This window comes from Salvia hispanica, chromosome 6 (genome assembly GCF_029641045.1).
Source record: "Salvia hispanica isolate PSC_SH4W2 chromosome 6, Shi_PSC_v1, whole genome shotgun sequence".
Lineage (NCBI taxonomy): Eukaryota > Viridiplantae > Streptophyta > Magnoliopsida > Lamiales > Lamiaceae > Salvia > Salvia hispanica.
Window position 1 is genome coordinate 20,766,029 of NC_142697.1, and position 24,537 is coordinate 20,790,565.

The 24,537-nt window shown below is 39.0% G+C and overlaps 4 protein-coding genes across 6 annotated transcripts; 2 read left to right on the forward strand and 2 right to left on the reverse strand.

Moving 5' to 3' along the window:
- Nucleotides 1–515: 515 nt before the first annotated feature.
- LOC125205757 (AP-5 complex subunit beta-like protein) lies at nt 516–8,313 on the forward strand. The gene is made up of 4 exons (XM_048104862.2): nt 516–2,028; nt 5,149–5,588; nt 5,787–7,397; nt 7,755–8,313. The coding sequence occupies exons 1-3, from the start codon at nt 577–579 to the stop codon at nt 7,273–7,275; spliced, it is 3,381 nt and encodes a 1,126-aa protein (XP_047960819.1). The 5' UTR covers nt 516–576; the 3' UTR covers nt 7,276–7,397; nt 7,755–8,313.
- A 768-nt stretch (nt 8,314–9,081) lies between these two features.
- On the forward strand, nt 9,082–13,939 carry LOC125204545 (RING/U-box superfamily protein). The gene is made up of 12 exons (XM_048103234.2): nt 9,082–9,575; nt 10,204–10,320; nt 10,438–10,630; nt 10,752–10,918; nt 10,992–11,160; nt 11,394–11,455; nt 11,660–11,741; nt 12,187–12,244; nt 12,392–12,492; nt 13,165–13,248; nt 13,342–13,412; nt 13,571–13,939. The coding sequence occupies exons 1-12, from the start codon at nt 9,253–9,255 to the stop codon at nt 13,695–13,697; spliced, it is 1,554 nt and encodes a 517-aa protein (XP_047959191.1). The 5' UTR covers nt 9,082–9,252; the 3' UTR covers nt 13,698–13,939.
- A 35-nt stretch (nt 13,940–13,974) lies between these two features.
- On the reverse strand, nt 13,975–16,876 carry LOC125204544 (Phototropic-responsive NPH3 family protein). Of its 2 annotated transcripts, XM_048103231.2 has the most exons (4): nt 16,699–16,876; nt 15,525–16,637; nt 15,185–15,208; nt 13,975–14,525 (listed from the first exon to the last, which is right to left on the reverse strand). In XM_048103231.2, the coding sequence occupies exons 1-4, from the start codon at nt 16,759–16,761 to the stop codon at nt 14,115–14,117; spliced, it is 1,611 nt and encodes a 536-aa protein (XP_047959188.1). In that variant the 5' UTR covers nt 16,762–16,876; the 3' UTR covers nt 13,975–14,114. The 2 variants fall into 2 exon arrangements, with proteins under 2 accessions (XP_047959188.1, XP_047959189.1); XM_048103232.2 differs by lacking the exon at nt 15,185–15,208 and having other exon boundaries at nt 16,699–16,873.
- Nucleotides 16,877–20,045: 3,169 nt separating this feature from the next.
- UNG (uracil dna glycosylase) lies at nt 20,046–24,501 on the reverse strand. Of its 2 annotated transcripts, none has more exons than XM_089060640.1 (7): nt 24,132–24,501; nt 23,299–23,516; nt 22,902–23,060; nt 21,373–21,403; nt 20,969–21,104; nt 20,615–20,698; nt 20,046–20,394 (listed from the first exon to the last, which is right to left on the reverse strand). In XM_089060640.1, exons 1-7 carry the CDS (start codon nt 24,337–24,339, stop codon nt 20,328–20,330), a joined length of 903 nt encoding a protein of 300 aa, XP_088916766.1. In that variant the 5' UTR covers nt 24,340–24,501; the 3' UTR covers nt 20,046–20,327. The 2 variants fall into 2 exon arrangements, with proteins under 2 accessions (XP_088916766.1, XP_088916765.1); XM_089060639.1 differs by having other exon boundaries at nt 24,105–24,499.
- Between the last annotated feature and the right edge of the window lie 36 nt (nt 24,502–24,537).

Consider the following 24,537-nt stretch of genomic DNA (forward strand, 5'->3'; position numbering starts at 1 on the left):
CATAAAAGTCCGTCCCAATTTAAGAGTCACTTTTAGAATTTTCCATATTTGGTCATACAATTTTACCTCATTCTTCATCAAAATTACATCAAAATACCATTATCTACATTAAAATAACCAAAACAAAAATCAAAAGTCAAAAGGGACCTACCTTCAACCAACTCTACCATCTCATTTCATTTATTACACACTCTACCATCTCACTTCATTTATTACACACTTCAACTCTTTCTTAAAACTCGAGCCATAACAATAAGTGACTCCCAATGTGGGACGGAGAGAGTATTTTTTATGGATGGGTACTATATTCAGTTTGAACGGTTGAAATTAGTCCTAGGAATAAAGTAAACAATTTACATCGTGCAGGCAGCCTTTCGTGCTAATGTCCAGTCACTAGTAGTAGAATATTATTATAAATTGAAATAATGGCAATTATCACTATAATTAATGACAAAATACTAAAATTGATTTATAAATGTAGAAAAAGATAAAAAAAAGGAAAAAAATAAATAAAAATGGGTAGAGCCCTTCCGCATTACCGGATTTATGATTTATGATTTATGTTAACACACACCGATGGCCGGAATGCCGCCGAAACCCCTCTCTCCGCCGGAATGGGATTCCCTAATCGACGATTACAATCTCGACGGCGCCTCCCGCCTCCACCGCTGGACCGGCGGCGCATCCGTTCCGGACCTCTGCCTCTCCTCCATCCTCCGCAAAGACTTCCCCATCCAACTCAAGCTCCACATTCTCACTTTCCTCGAGCACCACTCGCTCGAAGATTCGCCCCCTCCGCCGCCCTTCCTACTCCGCCTCCTCGACGCCCTCCGCTCCGTCATCCAGTCCCCCAGCGACCCCTTCCCCCTCAAGGACCAATTCCTCATCTCCACCACAGCCGTCTTCGTCACATCGCTCTCCGAGGCCGACGAATTCGGCGGCGGCGCGCCCCCTCTCTGCGGCCTCGTCGAGCTGCTGCTGACTATCATCAATCGCCCCAACCACAGCCTCGATCGCCACACGCGCGGCGTCGCGTGCGAGTGCCTGCGCCAATTGGAGCTTGCTTTCCCCTGCTTGCTCTCCGAGATCGCCCCCCATTTGTGGTCTCTTTGCCAGAGCGAGCGCACTCACGTTTCGCAGTGGTACGTTCTGTTGCTCTCCACTGCTGTACTCAATATTGTGAAGCTGAAGCCGAGTGAGGCTAGTATTGCATCGATTAGTAATCCTACAATCCCTCTGGTCCCCTTCAACCTACCTCAGTTTTTGATAGATAGAGTTGGGGCAGATTTCGTGTGGAAGGAGAACGAGAATTGCTATAAAGAGTTGAGGAAAGTGGTTTCATATTTGCTTGATTGCCCTCAGTATTTAACTTCATTTGGTGTGGTGGAGTTTATGGGGGCCATCATTCCATTAGCTGAAGAATTGGAACTTCAGGCTTCTTTGTTGAGAGTGCAGTTCTCATGGCTGCTATACACATTCAAGCCATTGCTTTGCCACATTTTCTTGCGTATGTACGTGAAGTTTTTGGATTCATTTGAGGGGCAAGAGTTTGAAGTAGCTTCAAGATTGTTGTTATTGTCGAAAGAATCCCATCATTATTTGGTATTTAGGTTGTTGGCTCTTCACTGGATGTTGGGCTTATTTGCTTTGACAGTTGGAGAGGAAGAAGCAAGAAAGAGAAGCGTAATCGATATGAGCTTAAGGTTTTATCCTACAATATTTGATCCACTGGCTATGAAAGCCTTGAAGCTTGACCTGCTTGCATATTGCTCTAGATTGCTCTCTGATGTTGGAGATGCAAATGTTGTAAAGGGTGTGGAGGTGGATAAGGAGGTGTATAAAGTCAAGCTATTCAAAGACGGCCTTCTTTCAGTATCATCTTTCGAATGGCTGCCGCCATGGAACACGGAAACTGCAGTGGCGTTTCGCACCTTCCATAAGTTTCTGATAGGTGGATCACCACATTCTGACAGTGCTACTTCTTCCGTTTCTACTCTTACGGAGTCTAACATTTTTGACGCCTTACAGGTATGTTAACACTACCATAATTATTTAGGGTCTTCCTAGGATCTGTTCAGTGGCTGTTCATTTGATGTATGGTTTTAATATGTTTAAGATCAGCACATATGATAAACACGAATTCATGCCAATACCCTTTAGTGTGTCTGCTATGAAGCAATATACAGTAGGACAGCCTTTCTGTGATAATAATTTTGAGCTCTATTTTTTTAAAACTTATTTTCTTAGTTTTTCGGTTTGTACTAAATGTAATGGAGAAGACACAATTACTGCTGAATAGAATAGTTTTGGTGTGGTTGTATATAGTACTTTAACATTGAGGAGGGAAGCTTTAGTTCTGGTGGAGTTTGCCTTATGTAGTAGTATCTTGCAGCAATCAGATCGAACCTGATCCTTCTCCAACTGAATCTGATTCAGCATAACTAGGCCCTGTATTTTTCACTATTTTACACCTCAGCTGTCCTCGGTTAGGTTAGAGCACTTGTTCACCCAAGCCTTTTATTAGTTACGAAGTTGGATAAATTTACAATCACTATGTCTTAATAGCTGCATGAAGATTTTTTATTATCTGTCAGTGGAACCGCCTTGTATTCATGTAGCTATATGTCCGTTGTTTTATGTTGTAGAATGGTAGCCAATTAGCCACTCATTGCTTTTGCGTGCATGCGGTGGTCTTGATGCAATTTTTGGTGTTATATTGAGAGTTGTCTTTAGTCCCATTGTCCCAAGATATTTAACCCGAGAACATCTTTATATCGCCTCACATATACGTAAAAATTAATACTACATTAGTGGCCGTCAGAATCCCTCAAGAGCCTATTATATTTCGTGCCGCCGCTTACTATTTTCTAACTTCGAGCAAGAGTGTGTTCAAATTTTTAGCTCTCTATTTTTTAACCCTAGAAGAACTGATGACTTTGATATTGATCGCTCATGCTGTATTTCCACCTTTAGTCATTCCATGCATAGTTCTTTGCAGGATTTATCTTTTAGTTAATTATTTATTTAGTTTATCTTTGACAAGTTTGAGTAGGATACTAGGATTAAGAGTCTTTAGTTAAATAGAGTTTTACTTCATTATTTGAGTTGGAGTCTTTATTAGGAGTCTTATAAACAGGTTTATGTTTCTCAATTTTAAGCGTGCAGAAAATTAGTCTTGAGTCCAATGATTTTTGTAGCCCTCTTTGGAGTTGCGTATCCCTTTTCAGAGGTGTAGCATTTTCGGAGAAGTTTATCGTATGTAATTTTTTTTTGGTTCAGTTTCTATCCAATTAGTTGTGGTTTCTCCCATCCTTTGTTCTTTTCCTGCGTGTTCTGGTTTACATCCCCCTTTATCTCAATTAATTTGGTGCGGTGAATGATGGTTTGACACAAAGCATGGACGCCAGGCTCGACAGATTAGAGAAGACGGTCGAAGGTCACACCTGATCGTTTGCTGAGCAGTAAATGATCTCAAATGAGCTGAAAGCAATTTCTTCCACCCATTCTAATGAACAAAAACCCATCCATATACTACTCGAACATGTCATGCAAAGCTTACCTTCCTTGCTATTGGAGGAATCCTTGCACAACATACCTGAAACCTTGTCTAATCCTTCAAGGCTCCAACACCGCCCTTTGCTGCTCATTTCCTCGGCCAAGCAGTACGTTCCTTCTCTATACACCCAACAACGTCCTTTCACCACTTTCGATGGGACTGACGCTCTTTCATGGCTCGCGTGTGCGGGACGATAATTTCTAGTCAACAGGACACTGATTAAGCAACGGGTTAAGCTCACGCTCATCGGATAATGGCATTATCCGGGGCCAACGGTGCCGTTTGTTCAGACATTACTTCACCGCTCCCCTGCTCTCACATGAGCACAATTTACCCATGAGATGTTGCTATGTTTTGGCAATAGCACCGCCCTACAAGGCCCAAGACTTCTCATTGAACGGTTACAACGCAGCCTTCGAAGCACACCTCATCCAACTACCAGGAATCCTCGACCGGGGCAGTGCCTATGGTTCTTTTTGGGTGATCTAAAGCCTCACATCCGCTACAGATAAAGGATTCAGGCATCTGCAGTTATTTTGAGCTCGTACAGATATTAAGTGGTTAACTTCCTGTCTTCGCCAAGCATTACGGTTAGCAGTGCGATGGAGGTATCCCACGCCCAGCTGCCTTTCCACTGTTCATCAGTCTTATATTCTCTTCGCATGTGATACCTTATCTAAATCTGTTTAGGTCCACAGCAACTTTCGGTCCAGTCTCAACCCACAGTCCTCTCCAGTCTCCAGCTACAGTTTCAGCTTCAGCTTCAGCTTCATCAGCACCAACTCCTTCACCACCGCCAGTCCAATGCCGATTTCACACTATGATGGATGAGGAAGTCAGACAACATAGGGCCGCTGGTACTTGTTTCCATTGTGGCCTTAGTTACAGCCCAACTCACCTTTGCCCACCAAAAACATTGCAAGAGTTGTTGGTTAGTTCAGATGAAAATACTGATGCGTCTAGCCTAATTTGGAACGCTGCACCAGTCACGCCTGCACATCCAAGTTCTGGTGGCTGCAACGCTTCACCTTGGCCATATCTACATCCGCCTTGAGGTCAAGGCTGTTTCGACAGCAGGGAAGTTGATAACTTGATATCAATTGTCCATGCTGTATTTCCTGCAGTAGCCGTTCCCTGCTCTATTCTCTGAAGTATTTATTATCTTTTCCAATTTTCAGTAGGATTAAGAGTCTTAAGTCAATTAGAGTTGGAGTCTTATAAATAGAATTATGTTTTTTAGTTTTAAGTGAGCAGAAATTTAGTCTTGAGTCCAGTGACTGCTGTAGCTCTCTTTGGAGGCGTGTACCCTTTTCGAAGGAGTTTTATCGTTTGTAATTAATTTTCTGTTCCGTTTCTATCCATTTGTTGTGGTTTTTCATGTCCCCTGTTCTTTTACTGCGTTTCATGTTCGTTTCCAGCCAGCAGCCGCTTATCTCTATCAGACTCTCAATGCATATTATGTACATTGCTTGCAAGTTTGGCATATCTGACACAAATGACCTTACTTTTAATCTTCAATTTTGATATTTTCATTAATGTCAATACTAGGCTGAAGTTTTATGCTATGGTTTCATATATGTTTTCATTTGCAGAAGAGACTGGTGGACTCAACTTCAGAATTCAAGGGATTGGTGCCAGTAGTTGTTGCATTCATTGATAGGCTCTTGGGATGCCACAAACACCGCTGGTTGGGAGAACATCTCCTTAAAACACTGGATAAACATCTGCTTCCGAAACTTAAAAAAGACTATAACCTGGGATCTTACTTTCCTATATTTGAGAGAATTTCTGAAAATGACAACGTCTCACCTAGTGGGCTGTTAAACCTTCTGTTGAGATTCATGGTTTTTCTTGTAGAGAAACATGGTCCTGATAGTGGGTTGAGATCTTGGCATCATGGGAGTAAAATTCTTGGCATTTGTAGAACAATGCTGGTCCACCATCACGGTTCTAGCTTGTTTACTGGGTTATCTCATCTTCTGGTTTCTATTTGTCTTTTCTTTCCTGATCTGGAGGTTCGTGATAGTGCGAGGTACACCTTACAGTCTCTTGGCCTATCTTACCGCCTACTTTTGCATGATCCAATTTTAAAACCTCCTTTATATTTAAGATCATTGTAGTATGAATAACATGGCTAAAGTTTAATCTAATGTAAACATTTTGTTCCTATCAAGTAGCTTTATTATGCTACTCATGTTCGCAATATCAGATATTTCATGGTTCTTTTCAGATTTTACCTGAGAATGCTAATTGGCATACCAGGAAAGAAGCTCAAGCACATCCTGAATACAGGGGAACATTTGCCTGGGTTATCTCCATCTACTCATTCTGGCTCATTCTTCAGTCTTCAATCCGCTTCAATTTTTCCTGATCTTAAGAAGTCTAGCAGTATTGCTTCTTGTATATACATTGAACGGGCAACGTCATTACTAGTGAAGCAGTCATGGTCCTTGTCCCTTCCTAACTTTGGCACCAATCCTGGTTTGCCTGGTTTTTTTGACGGCATCAGGGATAATGAACCAGTAGGCGAGGAACAGGTCTTGGAGATAACTATGAGTGGTGATACTATCTTAGAGAATGATTTGCCTCATCAACAAAAGGGGCCTTTACGGGTGATGGATGCAAAAAATTCTGAGATCGTCAATGAACTGAGAAGACATTTTATATCTATTCCTGATTATAGACATATGCCAGGGCTCAAGATTCAGATCTCCTGTAATTTGAGATTTGACTCAGAGCCATTGGTTGATGAAGAGAAGAAATTTACAGGAGCTAATGCATTTGACAGAGAGGACCAACTTCCTGCGCTATATGCTACAGTGCTTACATTCACTTCCTCCTCACCATATGGAGCTATTTCCCCATTTCATATTCCTTTCCTTCTTGGCTCACCACCTAAAAATGATAAACTTTTGAGCCAAGCTGAGTCATTAGCTATTGTTTCTGTGGAGAATGGCCACGTAGAAGAAGAGAGCTTTAAAGCTCCTGTGTGTATAGAGTTTGAGCCACGAGAACCAATGCCTGGCCTGGTTGATGTTTTCATTGAAACTAATGCAGACAATGGTCAGGTAATCAAAGGACAGCTTCATAGCATTTCTGTTGGGATTGAGGATATGTTTCTCAGAGCTATTGTTCCAGATGACATTGCTGAAGATGATGTTCCGAGTTACTATGTGAATCTATTCAATGCATTATGGGAGGCCTGTGAGACAACATCCAGCACCGGTAGAGAAACCTTTTCCCTGAAAGGAGGAAGAGGGATTGCTGCTATCAGTGGGACGCGATCCGTAAAACTTCTTGAAGTTCCAGTGACAGCTTTGGTTGAAGCTATTGAACGACACCTGGCACCTTTTGTTGTTTGTGTCATTGGTGAACCACTTGTTGGCATGGTGAAATCAGGGGGCGTGATCAAGGATGTTATATGGAAGGATTCCAGCTCAGATTCTTCATTGGATATAACTTGTTCACCAACTAGTGCTCGAGGGGCCCTTTATCTCAAGTACTTTGGTGATGAAGAAGAAGATGATGGAGGGACTCAAATTACAGCTGCTAGAGAAAACATAGGTTACTGTCACATTTTGATATTTCTTCCACCAAGATTCCATCTCCTATTTCAGCTGGAGGTTCGTGATTTTTCAACTCTGGTCCGGATTAGAACTGACCATTGGCCATGCCTAGCCTATGTTGACGACTATTTGGAAGCTTTATTTTTGGAGTGAAGCCTTCTTCACAACCCTTCAACTGGATTATGTTTGATTGACGCTGTTCAGGATTTGGCCTCAAATTCTTTTATTCTTGTTCACTCAAAAATAAGGCATTGTTGAGCATGGTTATGGAACAGGTACTGGCACTTCTTCTTTTCAGTTTACTTTATATGTTTGCTTCATATGATGGTCTTAGTTTTCTCTACTCATTTATTATCATATTTACTTTTGAATGTATCCCATTTCACTTCTTGTTCCTTCCTGCTCTAGTGACCTTTGGCTTTCGATATGCTTACTAGTTCCTACTCAGTGGTTGCTTGATACGACAGTTTCTTAGTCATGAAACGACATAGTATTTCAGAGGTAGAAACACTTAAAATTAGTCATGAGATTAGGAAACAGTCTATGCTGCTGATTTGGCCATAAGTTGTTACACTTTTCGAGAAGAAAACAACACTCGACTGAATTACAATATGCTTGTTTGTTTGCAACAGCGTCGCAAGAACACAAGAGTGGGTACATGGATTCTTGGAAATGGGGAAGTACATCTTTGTTGAAGCTACGATTCGGATCCAAAATACACATCCCAGGGTAGCTGAAGATGGCTTAGAGCTCTCATTGACACATTATCTACGAGCTTTGGAGCATTTGAGGAAACCAACTCGACCCACATCACGTGTTAATGTTGGACATCAAGTATCGAGATAGATAAATGAATCTGTGGTTTTCTCTTACTGTAATTTGTACTCTATAAGTTGAGATGCAGGAAGGCCCTGGGAACGAAAAAGAGGCATTAACCCGACATGATGATGGCATGAGTCGAGCATGTTGGAAGTTAATGTGGCCTTTGAACAGAAGATGAAGCTAGATCTCCATATCCAGATGTAAGTGTGCGCCCTTTCCCCTTCGGCCTGAACAATCGGTCTCGAGTTCTGCAGATTTTTGAGGTTGTTTCTGTATTTGTAATTCTTTTCGGCAGACTATTTAACTGCACTATTCCTACGAAAATGTGTTTAAATTAAAAATAAATAAATTGTGAGAGGAAAAAAAAAATCAGAAATCTCCAAGTTATGTATTTAGATCAATAAAAGAAGGTTATGAAGAAAATAAGAAAATGTTAAATTTAAATACACGCAAATTACCTTCTTTTGATTAAAAACACAGTTTTAACTTTCAATGATCAATCGAATATATCACACTAACATGTCTTCCGGTGAACATTGACATTAAAGTTCATGTCTTTATAGGCAGTTTAATGAAATGATTGGGTTAATATTTTAAAACTTATACATAATGTTCATCGTATCTAAGGATCTTCGGCCACAACAATTGATCTTTTATTATCTGAATCTTGATCGATCAGTGGTTAAATTGATCTTTTGGGAGAGTCCGTCAATTTTGAGTTACATTAGCCTACCATAATATGCACCACCAATTTTTTTGGGGAAGCCCATCGATGTGAGTAACATTAGCCTCTGATAATATACATCATTGATATTGCTGCCGGAGAAATCTCCAAAACCTAATTTTTTGCACAAATTTGAATTGAGAGAGATGAGGTGCAAATGATTGATTAAAGTTAAATTCATCTACTCGCTGTATTTTAGATTTTTTTTATAGGTAAATGAATATAAATTTAAAAGATCACGCCATAGAGGATTTGAACCGAGATAATACCGCTTGTCCAACTTGCATACATGACTTAATTATTTTACTAGGTTTTAGTTGAAGGTAAGTGAGTAAGTGTCCCAATATTAATCCTCATAGATTATAAAATGAATTTGATCAACTTGTACCTTAAAATATTTTCTCTAAAATTCACTTTACTTGCTTAGTTTTCTATGTTCATGTTATTTTCACCAAAAGCCATTTCTGTTATTAGAAGACGAGTGGGCAAGTAATCAGTGTTTCCAAAACCCCAAAACCTCCACAAACGAAGCCCCAAATTGGCGAATTCAGGCTTTTGTAATTATGCCGTGGAAATCATGATCGATGGTGGCGATGATGATCCCACAGCATCAGAATCACGGCAATCCACCCGCCGCCGTTGGTGGTATTAGATCCCCACAGAACCACGCCCTCCCTTCGCCTTCCAGAGTTCGCCTCGCTGACATCCTGCCCTACGATGGAGCTCCCATGCCTCCCTACTTAAGGGCCGTCGATGCCTTGTCCACCTCCCTCACGCGCCACAACGCTGCCATCATTGAGCTCGCCTCCGACGATGCTGCCTTGCTCCGCTGCGCCCTCGACTCCGCCCGCCTCTACTTCCGCACCAGGAAGGGCGGCCGAGGAGTTTATACCTACAGGGCTGGAAGGTTATTTTTCGAATTTACTTACTTATTGCCAACTGTTTCTGGTTATTGTTACTCCACTTATTACTGATTGATTCTCTTAAATTTCTGATATTTTTTGGATTTCATGATTGGTGTTGTCTTTGAGAATTGGCTAGAACAAAAATGTCAATGTGGACTATATTTAGGATGCGTTATTTACTTAAGTCAAACTTCCGAAATTGGTTAATTCTAGTGGATGTACAATTCAGAACCTTTTTTATTCTTTATATGCTCTTATTGTTTATCATCTCATTTTACTATAGAATTAAAATCTTCTAGATTCTTATCTTGCCACCGCATATAAAAAAAATACAGTCTATGCATTAAGATAGCAAGGGTCCAGCCATATTCAAATATGGTAGTATATGATTTAAACGTTTCCGTTTCATTTTCTGATATTCTTATAAATTGTTTTGGTACATACATTAGTTGTTCACTTTCCAAGCAATGAAACCAAATCATTCTCCCACTTTTTATAGCCAGTTAAGTTAATCTCTTTGTGAATTTCTCAATGCTTGTTTCCCGTTCTGTTATGTTCATCAGACACAGTCAACTTTGTTTATGTTGCATGACTTGCATCTGACATATTGATATTCCAAATTTTGCACAGGCCTTTGGAAGATGTAGATGCATCCCCTCCATGCTTGACTGACATCTTCAGATGCATGGGTAGGGCAGCTCGTGCTGCTTTATGTGCTATATCTAGGCATCTTCAGCTGCGAAGCGAGTAAGCATAGTGTCCCCATATCTCCCTCCATTTTTTTTTCATTTACTGTTATTTGCGCCACAGTAGCATTTTTTGTTTGCTCGTACTAGCATATTCTTGATACCTTTCTATTTTCAGTGTCTTCAGTCACTTGCTTGATGATAGCCCATTGCCTGCTGGCGAGCTGTCTTCATCAATTCTTGTTGCCACATTTTCCCAGGTATCATCGCAACAAGGGAAAATTGCATCTGTGGGAGGAAAGCATGCTTCAAATTGGGAAGTGGAGAAGGGTTTGTTAATGCTGATATCCTCAGATGCTCCTGGTCTTCAGGTATATTTCTCATCTTTAATGTGCAATTGCAGTTATTGGTTACTTGGTCTGGATCTTCCATGCATCTGTTCAAATCTAGACATTCTTCGTCTATATGAGTTATTCATTCTTTCAACCATAGGTTTGTGACTCCAATGGGCGTTGGTACCAAGCAGATAGTAGCTTGTCTCCTGGGGATCTTTTACTGCTTACAGGAAAGGCTCTCAGCCATGCCACTGCAGGACACCGGCCTGCTGCTTCCTATAGGGTCATCTCTGATAGCTCTCTGATCCCACATTGTGGTGGAAGGTAAATATCCTAGAAGTTGTTTTGTTGGCAACACATGATTTGCTTTACAAGAGAGCTGACTGTATTCATCCAGGACATCACTGGCATTTAGGCTACTGCCACAAAGCAATGCAATTCTGGATTGTACACCAATTGCAGCAGCTGGGCATGTGATTCCTCAAAGCTATGTGCCAATATCTGTAAGCCAGTTCATGGATGATCTCTCTGCCGAGGAAGACATATTGTGTAACCATGCTGATTATGTAAGCCGTTCTATGAAGACTTCTTGATGCGTTTAAATTTTCGTGACAAATGACTTAGTTCAGTTCAGTTACTTCCACCTGATTTAATCAAAATGTGACTTCTTTAGGATGGGTTGGTTTCTTTTCTCAACTGCCTATAGTTTGATACCTCTAGATCAGTTTTCTTGAAAATGGTGTAGTTTGAGGAAAACATGATGATATCTATAATCTCAGTTTGGATCTTGCTTCAACAGGTACCTGCAGATAATTTGAATAGGGAGCCGTCACTAAGAAGTGTGCTGTCAGATCCCATATCGTAAGTTAGACCACCTTGCATCGAATCTACTTCTTTCATTACGTCTCATGTGGTTCATATCTAATATCCATATTGTATTAATCTATTTTATGTTGTGCCAAACATTATCTCCTGTCTATCAAAATCCTGATGTGTGGATATTTTGTTTTCACTGTATAAATCTTTGTTCTAAATTTTCTGTTTTTGAAATCGAGGATTCTCCAGTGGCTCATACCTTGAGGATGCTACGCTAGTTTCTTGTGGACATTCATTTGGTGGTCTTATGCTGAGGAAAGTGATAGAAACTGTAAGTGGGGACAACAATGTATCTTTGGGTGTCTTATCTCTCGTTTCCTGGTATTCTGTTGCAAAACCTGAAGCATCCGTCACTTGTGTATTGCTTGTGTTCTGAAGTTACGTTTACAGTTTAAACCAAACAGTCATAAGTGGGGCGTGTTATGTCTTAGATGCAATCCTATAGAACAGGCACTTATCTTCTTAGCTCTAGGCAGATAAATTTCTTAGTTAGACCACACCTTATCTTCTTAAAGAAAACATTAAGCTGATGGGCAAGGCCGAACTAGACTTTGAAAAGTTTTAGGCATGAACTATTGGACCAATGAGCTCAGTCTGTTTCCATAATTTCTATGCTAATATTTGTTTCCAGTTTACTCTTTCTATTATGCTATATGCTTAAAATTATTTGGCTTACACTTGTGAATTGTCGTGACTCAGTTTTTGTGCCATTACAGTCTAGATGCACACTCTGCAATGTAGAAATCGATTCTGGGTCATTGATCCCTAATCATGGTAATGTACTCTCTCTCTCATCTCTCTCTCCCATGGAATGAAAACTACAAGGAAGAAGCCATGTGCATGTTGTCTGAAATTTCTCCAGTTTAGGCTGCTTATATTCTTTGTTGGTTTTAATGATGATTGTCTCTGATGTATTTACAGCTTTGAGAGCTGCAGCTGTAGCAGTCAAGCAAGAGGATGAACGCAGACTATTCCATAATGCAGCTCTGCGGAAACGTAGGAAAGAAGCAAATGAGCACAGGGTAAATTTTGTAATTGCTTTCGCTAACATTGTTTGTGTGTGTAGTACTTTGAAAATGTATCAAGAATAAAAGAACATAACCAATTTAAAATTCAATTACTTAATTTTTTGGCCAGAACTCCAATGTGTCATGACAATATGCTGTTTTCATGACTCCTTGGTTATACCTTTTAAGCTGCAATGGTATTATTTTTTATGGATACTCCCATGCAATAGCTACATTATAAGCCTTCCACCATTCTTCCTAAATAACCTTAAAAGAAAGTTGGATTTCGACTTTTAGTTCCAGTCCTGTCTTAACAAACATATAAAGAGTTGATCTAGCTATCAGTTCATTTAATGTCTTGAGGATTCTTAGCAATTCCTGTAAGTACAGAGGCGTATAATTGTATTATTTTTACAGTTCAGGATATATGTGAAATATTTTAGATGGATATTTCGTTTTCCTAGAAGATATATGATCTTTACAGTATAAATATAGGTTTGCCCTCGATTTTGGACTTTGGAAATGAGTTATCTTGAGTTATGAGTCTTCTTTGCCTATCTTTTCCTGCATACTTTGTCATTAATTTTGTTGGGGTTTACCATAATTGACACCAAATCCCCACCACCTCCTAAAAAGAAAATTGGCAGAAATAGGTTTTCTTTTCTGATGCACTTTTCCCAACTCCAGGAAAATGGTGATATTTCTCCAGAAAATGGATCGCATAGAGGTGTACAATATCCTTTCTCAGTTAATGAAAAGGTTATTATCAAGGTAAACTATCTAGTCCGCTTGTTTCATCACTTATGTTTCTTAATTCCAATTACAAACACCTCACCGTAGATAGTACCATGCAATATCGCGCAGGGCAACAGACGGACACCTGATAAGTTTGTTGGCAAGGAAGCAGTGATAACTTCACAATGTCTTAATGGCTGGTTAGTTGCATAGACAACCCCTATAATTGTGTGATTGGTTTATTTGATTCAGAACCAGGGCATATTTTTCAATTACTCTGATTGGACCCTTGTTAATTAATAGCATGGTGTTTTACTGATTCTTTGTGGTGATTGATGGTATACTGCATTTTATGAAGGTATTTGCTTAAGATTAATGAGACTGGAGAAAATGTCCGCCTACAGTACCGGTCCTTGAGAAAAATGACAGGTTCCAACGATTCACAGGACAGGTGTGTATCTGAACCAGTTCAGACCAGCAGCTGATGGTAGGGATATAGCATGGATGAATATGTCCTCTCACATCTCGGAGTCTGCATATGTTACATAGTAATTATTTTGTTGAATGCTCTAGTTTAGAGGTAGAGATAGAAAAAGGGGAGTAGCCTTGTAGTGTTGTGTAGTTCCATGCTGATATCAGCTTTCCTTTGTTCTCTGAAGAGGAATCAGACGAACATCGCAATCCCACCTTAATGGAAAGTTGATCACAAGTTCACAAGAAAAACAAAGATCGTGTCGTTTTGCTGTCTTGCGTTTTCTTGGATGAAAATCAAAACTATAGGTGGCATTCAAAAAGAATTTACAAACAGGATTACAATTTTTTCAAGTGGAGAGATTCTGTTTCCAGAAAACAAAAAGTAGCAAACAAAGGGAAGCAGTATAATAATGTGTATAGGAAGGGGGTTAGCACAATCTGGGAAGTGGTCTATTATGTTGAGGAGCAAGCTTCACCATTCTTGCCATCTGACCCTTCATCTCTCTGCACACTTTCTCCAGCTCCACCACTCGCCACTGCATCCTCTCCAGATTCGTCTTCATCTCCTCCTTGTCTTCGCTCGAGCACTCTGTCTCAGTCTCGTCGTTTTTGTACACCACCAGCTGATTATCTTTTCTGCCAAAATTGTGATCTTCGACCACAAACGCAGTGTTCTCACTTGGAACGTTGCAACGTTGACAAGATAGTGCTTGGATCGCTATTCTTGGAGGTATACGAGGGTTCTTGGCCAAGTCCTTGCAGGCTTCGAGGCTTAGCTTCTCGTAGTTTAGACATCTGCACAGCCTTGATCTCTCCTCTAAGGAAAGAGAGGGATGAGCCTGCATATAAAAAAAACACATTATTATTTATTGGATTAATGACCTAATCAATAATAATGGTTGCATTTACTGTGTCACAAAAAATTGTCATGACTAAGCAAATTGGCCGGTCACAGATGCAATCAATCTATCGAAAACGTCCAATAAATAAGAAACTGTGTAACGTGACTCTATTGTCTTTATCTATGGAAGATCAAGCTTATATAATACCTACCCCTCACGGCATGCTAAATATGATTCAGGCAGTCAAAGGCATTAAAACACTCACAATAAAAAAAAATTTAGCAACATCATACGAAATATATAAAATAGCAAATATTTGTACTAGGAAACAACGAGTAGTGTCCCGTGATACTACAAATTGTATATATCATTTCTTAAGTATGTACCATGCATATATTGCTAATATACAATATATACAACTTGTTTAATTAGACAAAATTTTAAAATAGGTTTTGATTCCATTGCTGACAAACAAAAAGCTGCTGGCAGATTTTAATTAGTGGACGACAACATGAGTCATGGAATATTAAGCCTTTTGTTTTGGTTAGATAATGACAATTAGTACTGCCTAAACAGTTGTAGGATTCACAGGCAGATATAATCACATACACAACTACACTACACACAACAACTAAGGACAAAACAAATCTATTCACCTCACTAATTGATGCTTGTACATCCTGGCAAAGAAGAGATGAGAAGAGAATAGTTAGGCTTAAACACAACTCACTCAAACAATTGAACCTTAACCAATGGCAAACAAAAACTCAAAAATTTCTCCAACTTCAAAAAATTCAAAGTGGTGACATATTTTTGGGGAAGTCAGCCATATTAGTGGGTTTCAAGAGAAATAATTCAAAGCCAGTAACTCCCTTTGTCTTGTATGTGAATGTTATGCATTTGTCTGTGTCCCCAGCCATCCCACACCACAAAATCCACTTCACTCTATCCAAACGCAGATTGATATAATCATGAAGAAATGAAAATGCTAATTACCTGAAGATAGATATCAATTGCTCTATAAACATGATCAAAAGAATCCCTTGCACAGTCAGGCAGGCTCTCAGCAACAGCAAGAAACTTAGCCAATTTGAGGGCAGGATCAGGCCCAATCTCCCCCAAATACATATCAATCAGAAACCCTAGTTTCACCATCCTCTCCATCGACATGTCATCATAGTGATACACAAACAGTCTGATCAGCCTCACCACCAAATTCACATCATACACCCCTCCTCCTCCTCCGCCGCCGGACACCAGAAGGTCATCCAGCTTCGCCTGATCGAGCATCCCTCCGATCAGCCGCTCCAGCGCCGCCCTCCTCTCCCGGCTGATCCCGAGCCCCGACACCAGCTTCAGCACCCAAAAAAGCCCCCTGCAGGAGAACGCACTCCTCCCTATCACCACCACCCCGTGCACCGCCGTGTCGGCCAGCCCCCCGTACTCCGCCGGAACCGGCCTGATTGCGCCGCCGCCGTTGGTTTTCAGATATTGCAGTAGGAATCTGGTGATGACTAAATTGGTGTTTTCGGCTCCGTACAAGCCTAATGCTTTGAGAAAAGAATGTATGATTTTAGGGCTCAAGGTTGCCATATCCTGGAACCACCACGCATAAGGTTTCCGCGACGACGGAGAAGCAGAGCTCCGAGCGGTGTCGGGGGAGGACGAGGAAGAGGAGGATGAGACCGAGAGGAGATTGAGGTGTGAATTCTGAGCGATCTTTGCAAGAAGAGATGACATGAGCTTGTCGACAAGGCCGCAGGAGTGGGCGTAGTCGAGGAAAGGATCGCAGCTCTTGAGGCTGGAGACGACGTCGTTCCATGACCAGTGGAAGATTTCCTCAAGGAATTGGTCGGTTTGAGCTAAGAGATTGAATGGCGATTGCTTCTCCGTCATGCCTAGGAAGACTGCGCAGCAATGCAGGAGGCCTACGTTGGAGACGTTGATGGATAGGGTGCCGTTGTTGTAGCAGAATCTGGAGACGAGTTCGAATCCGGCAGCGCCGCCGGGGAATTCGGCGATGTCGATGCCGGAGCTCCTGATCTGAGTTGTTTTTTTCTCTTGCTTGACGATCTTCCTCAGCTTGCCGGAATATTTGGATAGAATCGTCTGCGAGAAACAAATTAATACTCCATATTTATATTAACACACATTTATATGTATTAGTTACCTCGGAGAGGAAGAATGTGTGTTGGCCATTGATGTGAATTTGGAGATGCCACATTTCTGACATGCTGGGAATCTGCTTTGCATTAAATGATGATTTTGTAACTTGTAGTTGTACAACTACAAGCTCACCTCTATATATATATATATATATATATATATATATATATATATATATTGTGTGTGTGAGGTGCTCAAGGCTGATTTTTCTGCAACATCACGAGCCAGTGGAGCTGTGTATGGTATAAATATGGAAAGTGATGCATTTATGACATTCTTGACGTTTTTTTTTATAAAAATTTATAACTAATTTGTATTTTATGGCCCTACTGTTTTTTGTATCATTGTAAAATGAATATGTTTTGGGGATAGGGTTGAATTTATCGCTCAAATCTGTGGTTTCTCTTTCAATTCCAAGTGGATAGATAACATAATGTAGATTCGCGTTTCAGATTATCATCAGAGGATGGGATAGTTGACTCAAGGGAATTAAGATTGCTACAAATTACCTTTAAGGCAAGGATCGAACCAAGACCATTTAGTTAAAGATGGACGAATCCATGTCACTCGACCACACCTTTAAGTTTTGCGTTACAGAATATGATGATATATATACCAACTAATGAACCATATTTTGTGAATTTCATTAATTAAAACAGACTGTAGTGTACGTGATATCATAATATGTAGGGAATTTGTATTTCATGGGAAGATAAATATGGAAAGAGTAGTAAAATATGATACCCCCTTCGGTACCCTAAAAATAAGACTTTGGGGTTGACATGAGTTTTAACACGGAATTAACAAATATATGAGAGAGGAAAGTAATCGAAGTAGTTTTAGTGGATAATAATACTCACTCTATTAGTTGTACGTATAGTGTATGGCGAAAAAGTTTTTCAAAATGGAAAGTGGACTGATTTTGCGGGACTGACTAAAATGATAAACGAAAATTATTTTTTGGATGGAGGAATTATATTTTTTATCCTAATCTGCTATCTGCGTATGCACTGAAAACATATACAAGAAAATGTAGTGAAATTTGTAAATTATATATAGACAAATTCTGTAGAGTCAAAAAGGCTGAAAGTGTAATTGCAAAACTGTTTGTGAAGCAGATCACATTTATGATGGTCACTTGCTTTGTCACTATGTGGAAAAGCACTTCTTGAACATGTGAAACTTAGGAAGGGGCCCTATAATATTTATTTGGATTATTTTGGGTCCAATTTCCAACTCCATGCTCCAAGTTATTGTATTTTTATGCTTAACTGATTTATAACTTTCATGTTACATACTTATATGATTATCATTTCCTTTTGAACTTGTGACTCAATTTCTATTTGGATTTATGTTAATGTGAAAGTTCAGTTTTATGAATTATAAAAATACAGCTCATCAAAATATTTTTGAGGCGAACAATATTGAACCATCTTGTTCTGCAATTTGGGATGATTGTCGTTTTCAAATTTCAATAGAATAGTATTTCAATTAATTGATAATGAAGCATGTATAGTGATACAACCTATACGATGGAAGCCTCAACATCAGCCCAACCAGGCAGCCCGACATGCGACTCCGCCAGCCTAGACAGCATCGTGCAGCCCCGCCCACCGCCTGCTCGGTCATCACAACCCCCACAGATTCTTCATACTTTGTGGGACGATTGTGATAAGGAAGATTGACATGTCTTTTGTTTTTTGTTAAGCATACATTCATGTAATCTTTTAAAATTTTCTTCTATTGACTCTTAGATTTTGTCAATTTTTTTAGTATAATCAAGATTCGAACTGCATAAAGTTTAAAATTCTTGTAAATTAGAATTCTTTATAGTAGATGATAGTCATTGAGAAATAATACCCAAAATTTTCTCAACTTCTATTCTCTCCAAATTTTCGACTAAAACCCTAGCACCTGACTAGGGTTTCAAATTTTCTTTCTTGCAATTATCGATAGGCGATCTCAAAGCCTATCATATAGTTGTATAGGCATTGGCGGACACACTTAAGACCCACAAAGAGCTCAAGCCTCTACCATGAATTTTCTTTCTATATTCTATAACGTTATTGAATATTTGAACTTTCTTGTAAGTAATTGAATAAAACGTCTATATATTAACATATCATAGAAAAATTCTCCTTTTAATTAATATTTCGAATTCAAAATTTAGAAAATATAGTCCCATCAAAAAACTTTATACGTTCACCTCTAAATATAAGTGATGGTGATGGTAATTATACAATGTCTTTGTATAGGTGATGGTGATGATTTTCAAGTGGTTATTGCTTCAGAAAATAAACTCGAATTAAAGGGAGGTTGATTGGAATATCCAACAATTAATGAGCCAAAAGAATCTTTCACAGGAATAAATCACCAATTACGCGTATGTTCAAAAGGTAATTAATTTAAGTTTAGATCCTTATTGTATAGTGCCTTTACATGAATTAGATTCCAATATCGATGGGAATATACATCTTAATCATTTCTTGAGGTCATATCTTATTTCTTTTTTAAATTAATCAATAATGAAAACACATAGTAATAATTTTGTTTGGTCTAAGAAGAAACCAATAATTATGCTTTCATATTTGTCCCTGATCAAATCAGTATCCATATCTTTATTTCATCAAATCATAAAAGGCCTTCCTTTTTTAAATTGTCAAATTCATAATGAACGGCTTTAGGAGTACTAAAATAATATGGCAGAAATTTATTATGGCCCAATTAAATGTATGTTTTTATAAATAAAAAAAGACCCGTGGAGAAACATACTACCTCTTTAATAAATAAAATAATTCCATCAGTTGGCCACAATCAAAAGGGAAGTCATTGAATTTTACGCGTCTGAATTTATTATTGGACTCGTACCAGCAATTTAGGTTTAATTGTTTATTTGTTGTTTTCCCCCCTATAAACATATAGTAGTACAAATATAGCCCTTATGAATCATGATTGGACTTAAAAATATCAAGGGTGTATTTAGTAGGCACGATTAGGCTTTAGATAAAAGCGGACCAACATAAATTGGTTGTGTAGTAGTCAAAATTACTAAAAACCAAGGCTCGTATTAATATCTCAGCATGTGCTCTTTTGACTCCTGGAAGTGGATGGGACTCGGCCGAGTTGGATTGGTCTGTGCCACTGCCGCCCTATTTCACTAGTCTATCAATTAGTCTTATGTTTTGAGGGTTTTGGATTAGGCTTTGTTGTCCGTGAACTCAGATTGTCCTAATGTGTTGATCTTAAAACACATTCCAAATTACTCATTAACCAACTCGTATTAATTAGTGATTTAGAGAGGCCCCTTAAAGCAAAAACTCAAATTGGTAAGAGAACTTGTATCAGCACATATATGAAGAAGAACGATCTGGAATCTACATAATCCAAATCAAAAACATCATCTTGGGCTTGGCAAAAGAACATACAGATATATAATTAGAGGGCCTACTATTTGCAGAGAGCAATACTCAACTGCAAGTCGGCAATATGAGGTTGGAAACCTCATAACTATACATGCATATTTGTACTACAAGACTCTACAACCCAGCAGATGATACATGGTGGCAAAAGATCTCAGACTCATCACTCATGAGTCGAGGTTACAAAGCATGGGAACGTCCTGTCCCTGTAGCACTACAACTGCCAATCTATTGGAGATACTCCCAATTTCTCCAAGAGCTGGTTTGTCCGAGAAAAATGCCTGACAGTTTAAAATTGCTATTAGTACATGCCGCTATATAATTCTCCTATATCCTTTATTGTTGTCATGCAAAAACACTCAAACTATAAGCAAACTTCCTTTGCGAAAATAACGCCAACATGTTGGAAGAAGGCAATAAATCTAAAATCAATAATGACCACAAATTACTAGAAGCCAAGCTAGGACAGCAACTCAAAGTCCCCAAACCGAGACGACTCACCTGCATCCAAAAAAGCCCCTGTTTGCGGATAAACCTGAAGGATGTGCTGATTTGAGAATATAGTGCTTTGATTCATCTATCAACCTGCAAAAGAAAATCCCCCTAAACATGTCAGATGCATAGTCTGATACCTATTCGGTTTATGGATGGTTTGTGTATATTAGAAAAGCATTTTCTTTTTTCAACATAAATTTCAACCAAAAACAGACTAATTAAAGTTTCTGCTGAAGGCCAAAATTTTGGCCAAGACAATGTCAGCGGTCAAAGACAGTTCTCTTGCTAATCGATAATAAAAAAGAATGTTCATACAAGCATGTTTGACCATTACTTAGACAAGCATCGTGAATAGATTACCGGGATTTCGCCTGGGCATAGTTTCCCCAGAGGAGAAAAACAACTCCACTCCTTTTCTGTGAAATTGCTCCAATTATAGCATCAGTAAACTGCTCCCACCCTTTTTTGGCATGAGAGTTGGCCTGATGCTGTCTAACTGAAAACAAGATAGGAATAGGATGGCATTTATGTGAGACCAGTCTATGCCAAAGCACCGTATGCAGTACATTTGATACTGTCTACTTGGTAGAGGGAGGGGGGGGAGGGGGATTCCTATAACAGACCCCTTTCAATCCTAAGGGCCAATGAAATATTGATAAGCAGCAAACCAACGAAAACCAACACATGCATATCAGCATAAAAACAGTTTCCTCCACAGAATAAATATGACTTGGTTAGTATAGAAGGGGAAGAAAGGAGCATACCTGTTAGAACAGCATTTAATAGCAGGACACCCTAGAGATCAAGACAACAGAGTCATTTCTTGAGGAGATTAAATTCACATGCACTCAATAAAATGATGGTTAGGAATTAAAAATATAACTCACTGTAGTCGATCGACTGATCTAATCATACAAGATAATAACTAGATTTAATTTTTTTCACATGGGGTTTATTTCAACACACAAGGAAAAGATGATTGGTGTTACAGCATCAGTTAGTGTTTTTGTCCCCTTTGATGAACTAATTGGGATCTAAAATTCTTTATTCCGTACAACATAAAGAGGCGAATACATTTGCTCATATTATTCAGCAACCACAAGCCAAAGAAACAGAAGATAGTGAGTTGACAAAAACTCAAGACATTGAATAAACTTTCTAATGAAGCATTATAATGAAAGATAGACATATCAAAAAAGACAAAGAACATGCCCACTATATTTAGGCTAGCTTAGAAATAGATCCATAGATCCATAGAAGAAAAAAAATGGTAATATTTCAGGAATGAGGAAACACAACACTGTAATTTTCATGTGTTCTTGAACTCGAAACCCCCCCCCCCCCCCCCCCAATGAAACTCTTTATCTTATGTACTTGGATGTAAGAAAATCGTAATAAACATGAATGTAAAGCCCCAAACACATTGGATTGTCACTAGTCACTACTTCATCTTATGTGACCACAATTAAAGCAGAAACATAAAAATAAGCCCTATCATAAGCTTAAATATATGATCCAGAAACTAGGGGTGGGAATACGGGTATCCATGGATACCCGACCCCAAAAAACCAGGTACCCAAACCCGAAAATCATCAAAATGTCTATCCAAAACCCGCCCCGATATATTTTCGGGTACTCCAATACCCGCCCCGGGTATCCATACCCGACGTATCGGGTACCCAAATACCCGACTCTTTACAAGTGTTATTAACTAATAAAAAAATTCAAATTTTATATATTAAAATAAATATAGAAATATTTAAATTGACTAATATCTTTAATGTTTCATTTATTTTAAAGTATACGATTATATTTTTGGGGATTGATTATGCAATATGTAAGTAAAATAATAAAAGTTATGCATTTAATATAACTGTAGACGCAACCAATAATATAATTCAAAAGTCAAAATAATTAAATAAAATATATAAACCACATGAGTTGGTTGTGCAATACGTAAAAGTCATTAAACAACTAAGCAAAATATAGAAGCATTCATTGCTAAACGCCTAAACCTAATTTAAAAAATGCGTTTATATAATAAATTGGATATTCGGGTAATACCCGATACCTATTCGGGTTATCCAATACCCGATTTATCTCAAATTTCAATACCCAATCCCATAAAATTGGATATTGGGTATCCAAAATCCTGCGGGTATCGGGTAAATCCAATACCCGATATCCGTATTCCCACCCCTACCAGAAACAGACTATAATACAAAGAGGAACAGATGCATCCAAACATAGCAAGAGAAAATGGGAACTAGCCATTAGGATATAAGTATATTACCTGTACAGCCCATTTTTCAAGATTCCCATTAGATGGAATTGTGCATCCCATATCTTTCTGGAGCTCTTTATATATGTTTTGTAGACTTGAAGGCACTTTGATGCCTTCTGGCACAGAGAAAGAGAGGCCCATTGCTTGGCCTGGTCCATGGTATGGGTCCTGAGGAAATTACAAGGCTTGTTTTACTGTTTCACAAGTAGGTATGTAAATTCTCAACTTTGGGATAATGAAGATTGAGTTGAATGAACAGAAATAACAGCAATCAGCATATGACAAAAGACAATGCATCGACTAACACCTCTTGTTTTTTTTTTTTTTTACTTATTCTTCATATTTCTTGATTTTATATTTTTGAACAATTTTGAGATTCACTTTGTAAGGCAAACAAAGTTTTTACCTGTCCAATAATAACGGCCTTTACTGAGTCAAATGGAGTGGTGTTAAGAGCATTAAAAATCAGATGCTGGGGAGGGTAAATTGGTGTGCTGCCATGGAATATTTCAGCCTCGACAAACTCACACAACTTTCTTGCATAAGGCTTTTGCAGCTCCCCGGATAGCACTTCTGACCAGGTCTCCTCCACTAATAGCTCCTCCAGTTTTACATACCCCACCCCTTCAATAACCAAATCACACAAGAACATGCAATGAGTTAATATTAATGCTATATAGTATGCCTCAATCTATAAAGTTAAATGAGATCATGCAATTCTTCAGTGCTCTGCAGATTCCAAATATTCGATATGCAAAAATGTAAACCAAAGTAGGTTCATTAAAAGATGGTAAGGGAAAAGTAGGGCTCTATGGATAAGAATTTTCCCGCAGAATGCAAATTCAACCTCTATTTAACTCGAACCCAATTGGTACAGTTTCACATAACGGCTTTTGAAGCAAAGCAGAAGCGAGTCCAATAAAATGTTTTCTGTCAATACACAACTCCATACACGGAAGTACGAAGAAAATGCTAGGGAGACCCAACGGCTAACTACAGAGTGCAACTGTCTCAACGTAGGAAAATTGTTCTTTTGTATCATGTATCATTTCATATCATACAAGACCAAAAGGAATAAAAGCAAATATATAGATCGTTCTGAAAATTAAAAAGATCAAACTGTAAATACTAATGAACAAAAAAGAGATACCAACAGAATCTGACTCTGTCAACAAAGAGTTAAAATCAAATGTGAAGAAGAAGATGGTAGACCTGTTGCAACAGCCTTGGAGAGTTTACCAGAGCATAGTTTTAGGTTCCGCTTCGACAATGCGAGGGATTTGTTGTATTCCATTCTGCGCTTCTGCTCCGGCGAAATGGAGGAAGCGGCGGTGCCGTCGTCCTTGAGCGAGGAAAATGGGCTGAGTGGAGGGGAAGAGGCTCTCTTGAGGCGTTTCGCCGCCGGTTGCTGGAAGAAGTCGATTAGGGTTTTGGCAGGGGCCGCCATCGTAGTGGAGATTTCTGAATCCGTTTGCAGGGTGGCGGGAATTCTGGTTTTCTGCCGCTTTTTATGTTTATAAATTCATCAATTTGTTTAAGCGGTCACAGATTTATCAATTTCATACAAAATTGAGCCAAATCATAGCCATCTTTAAATTAAATTTCACATTTCACTCCTCCTTGCATCTCATATTCCACTAATTCA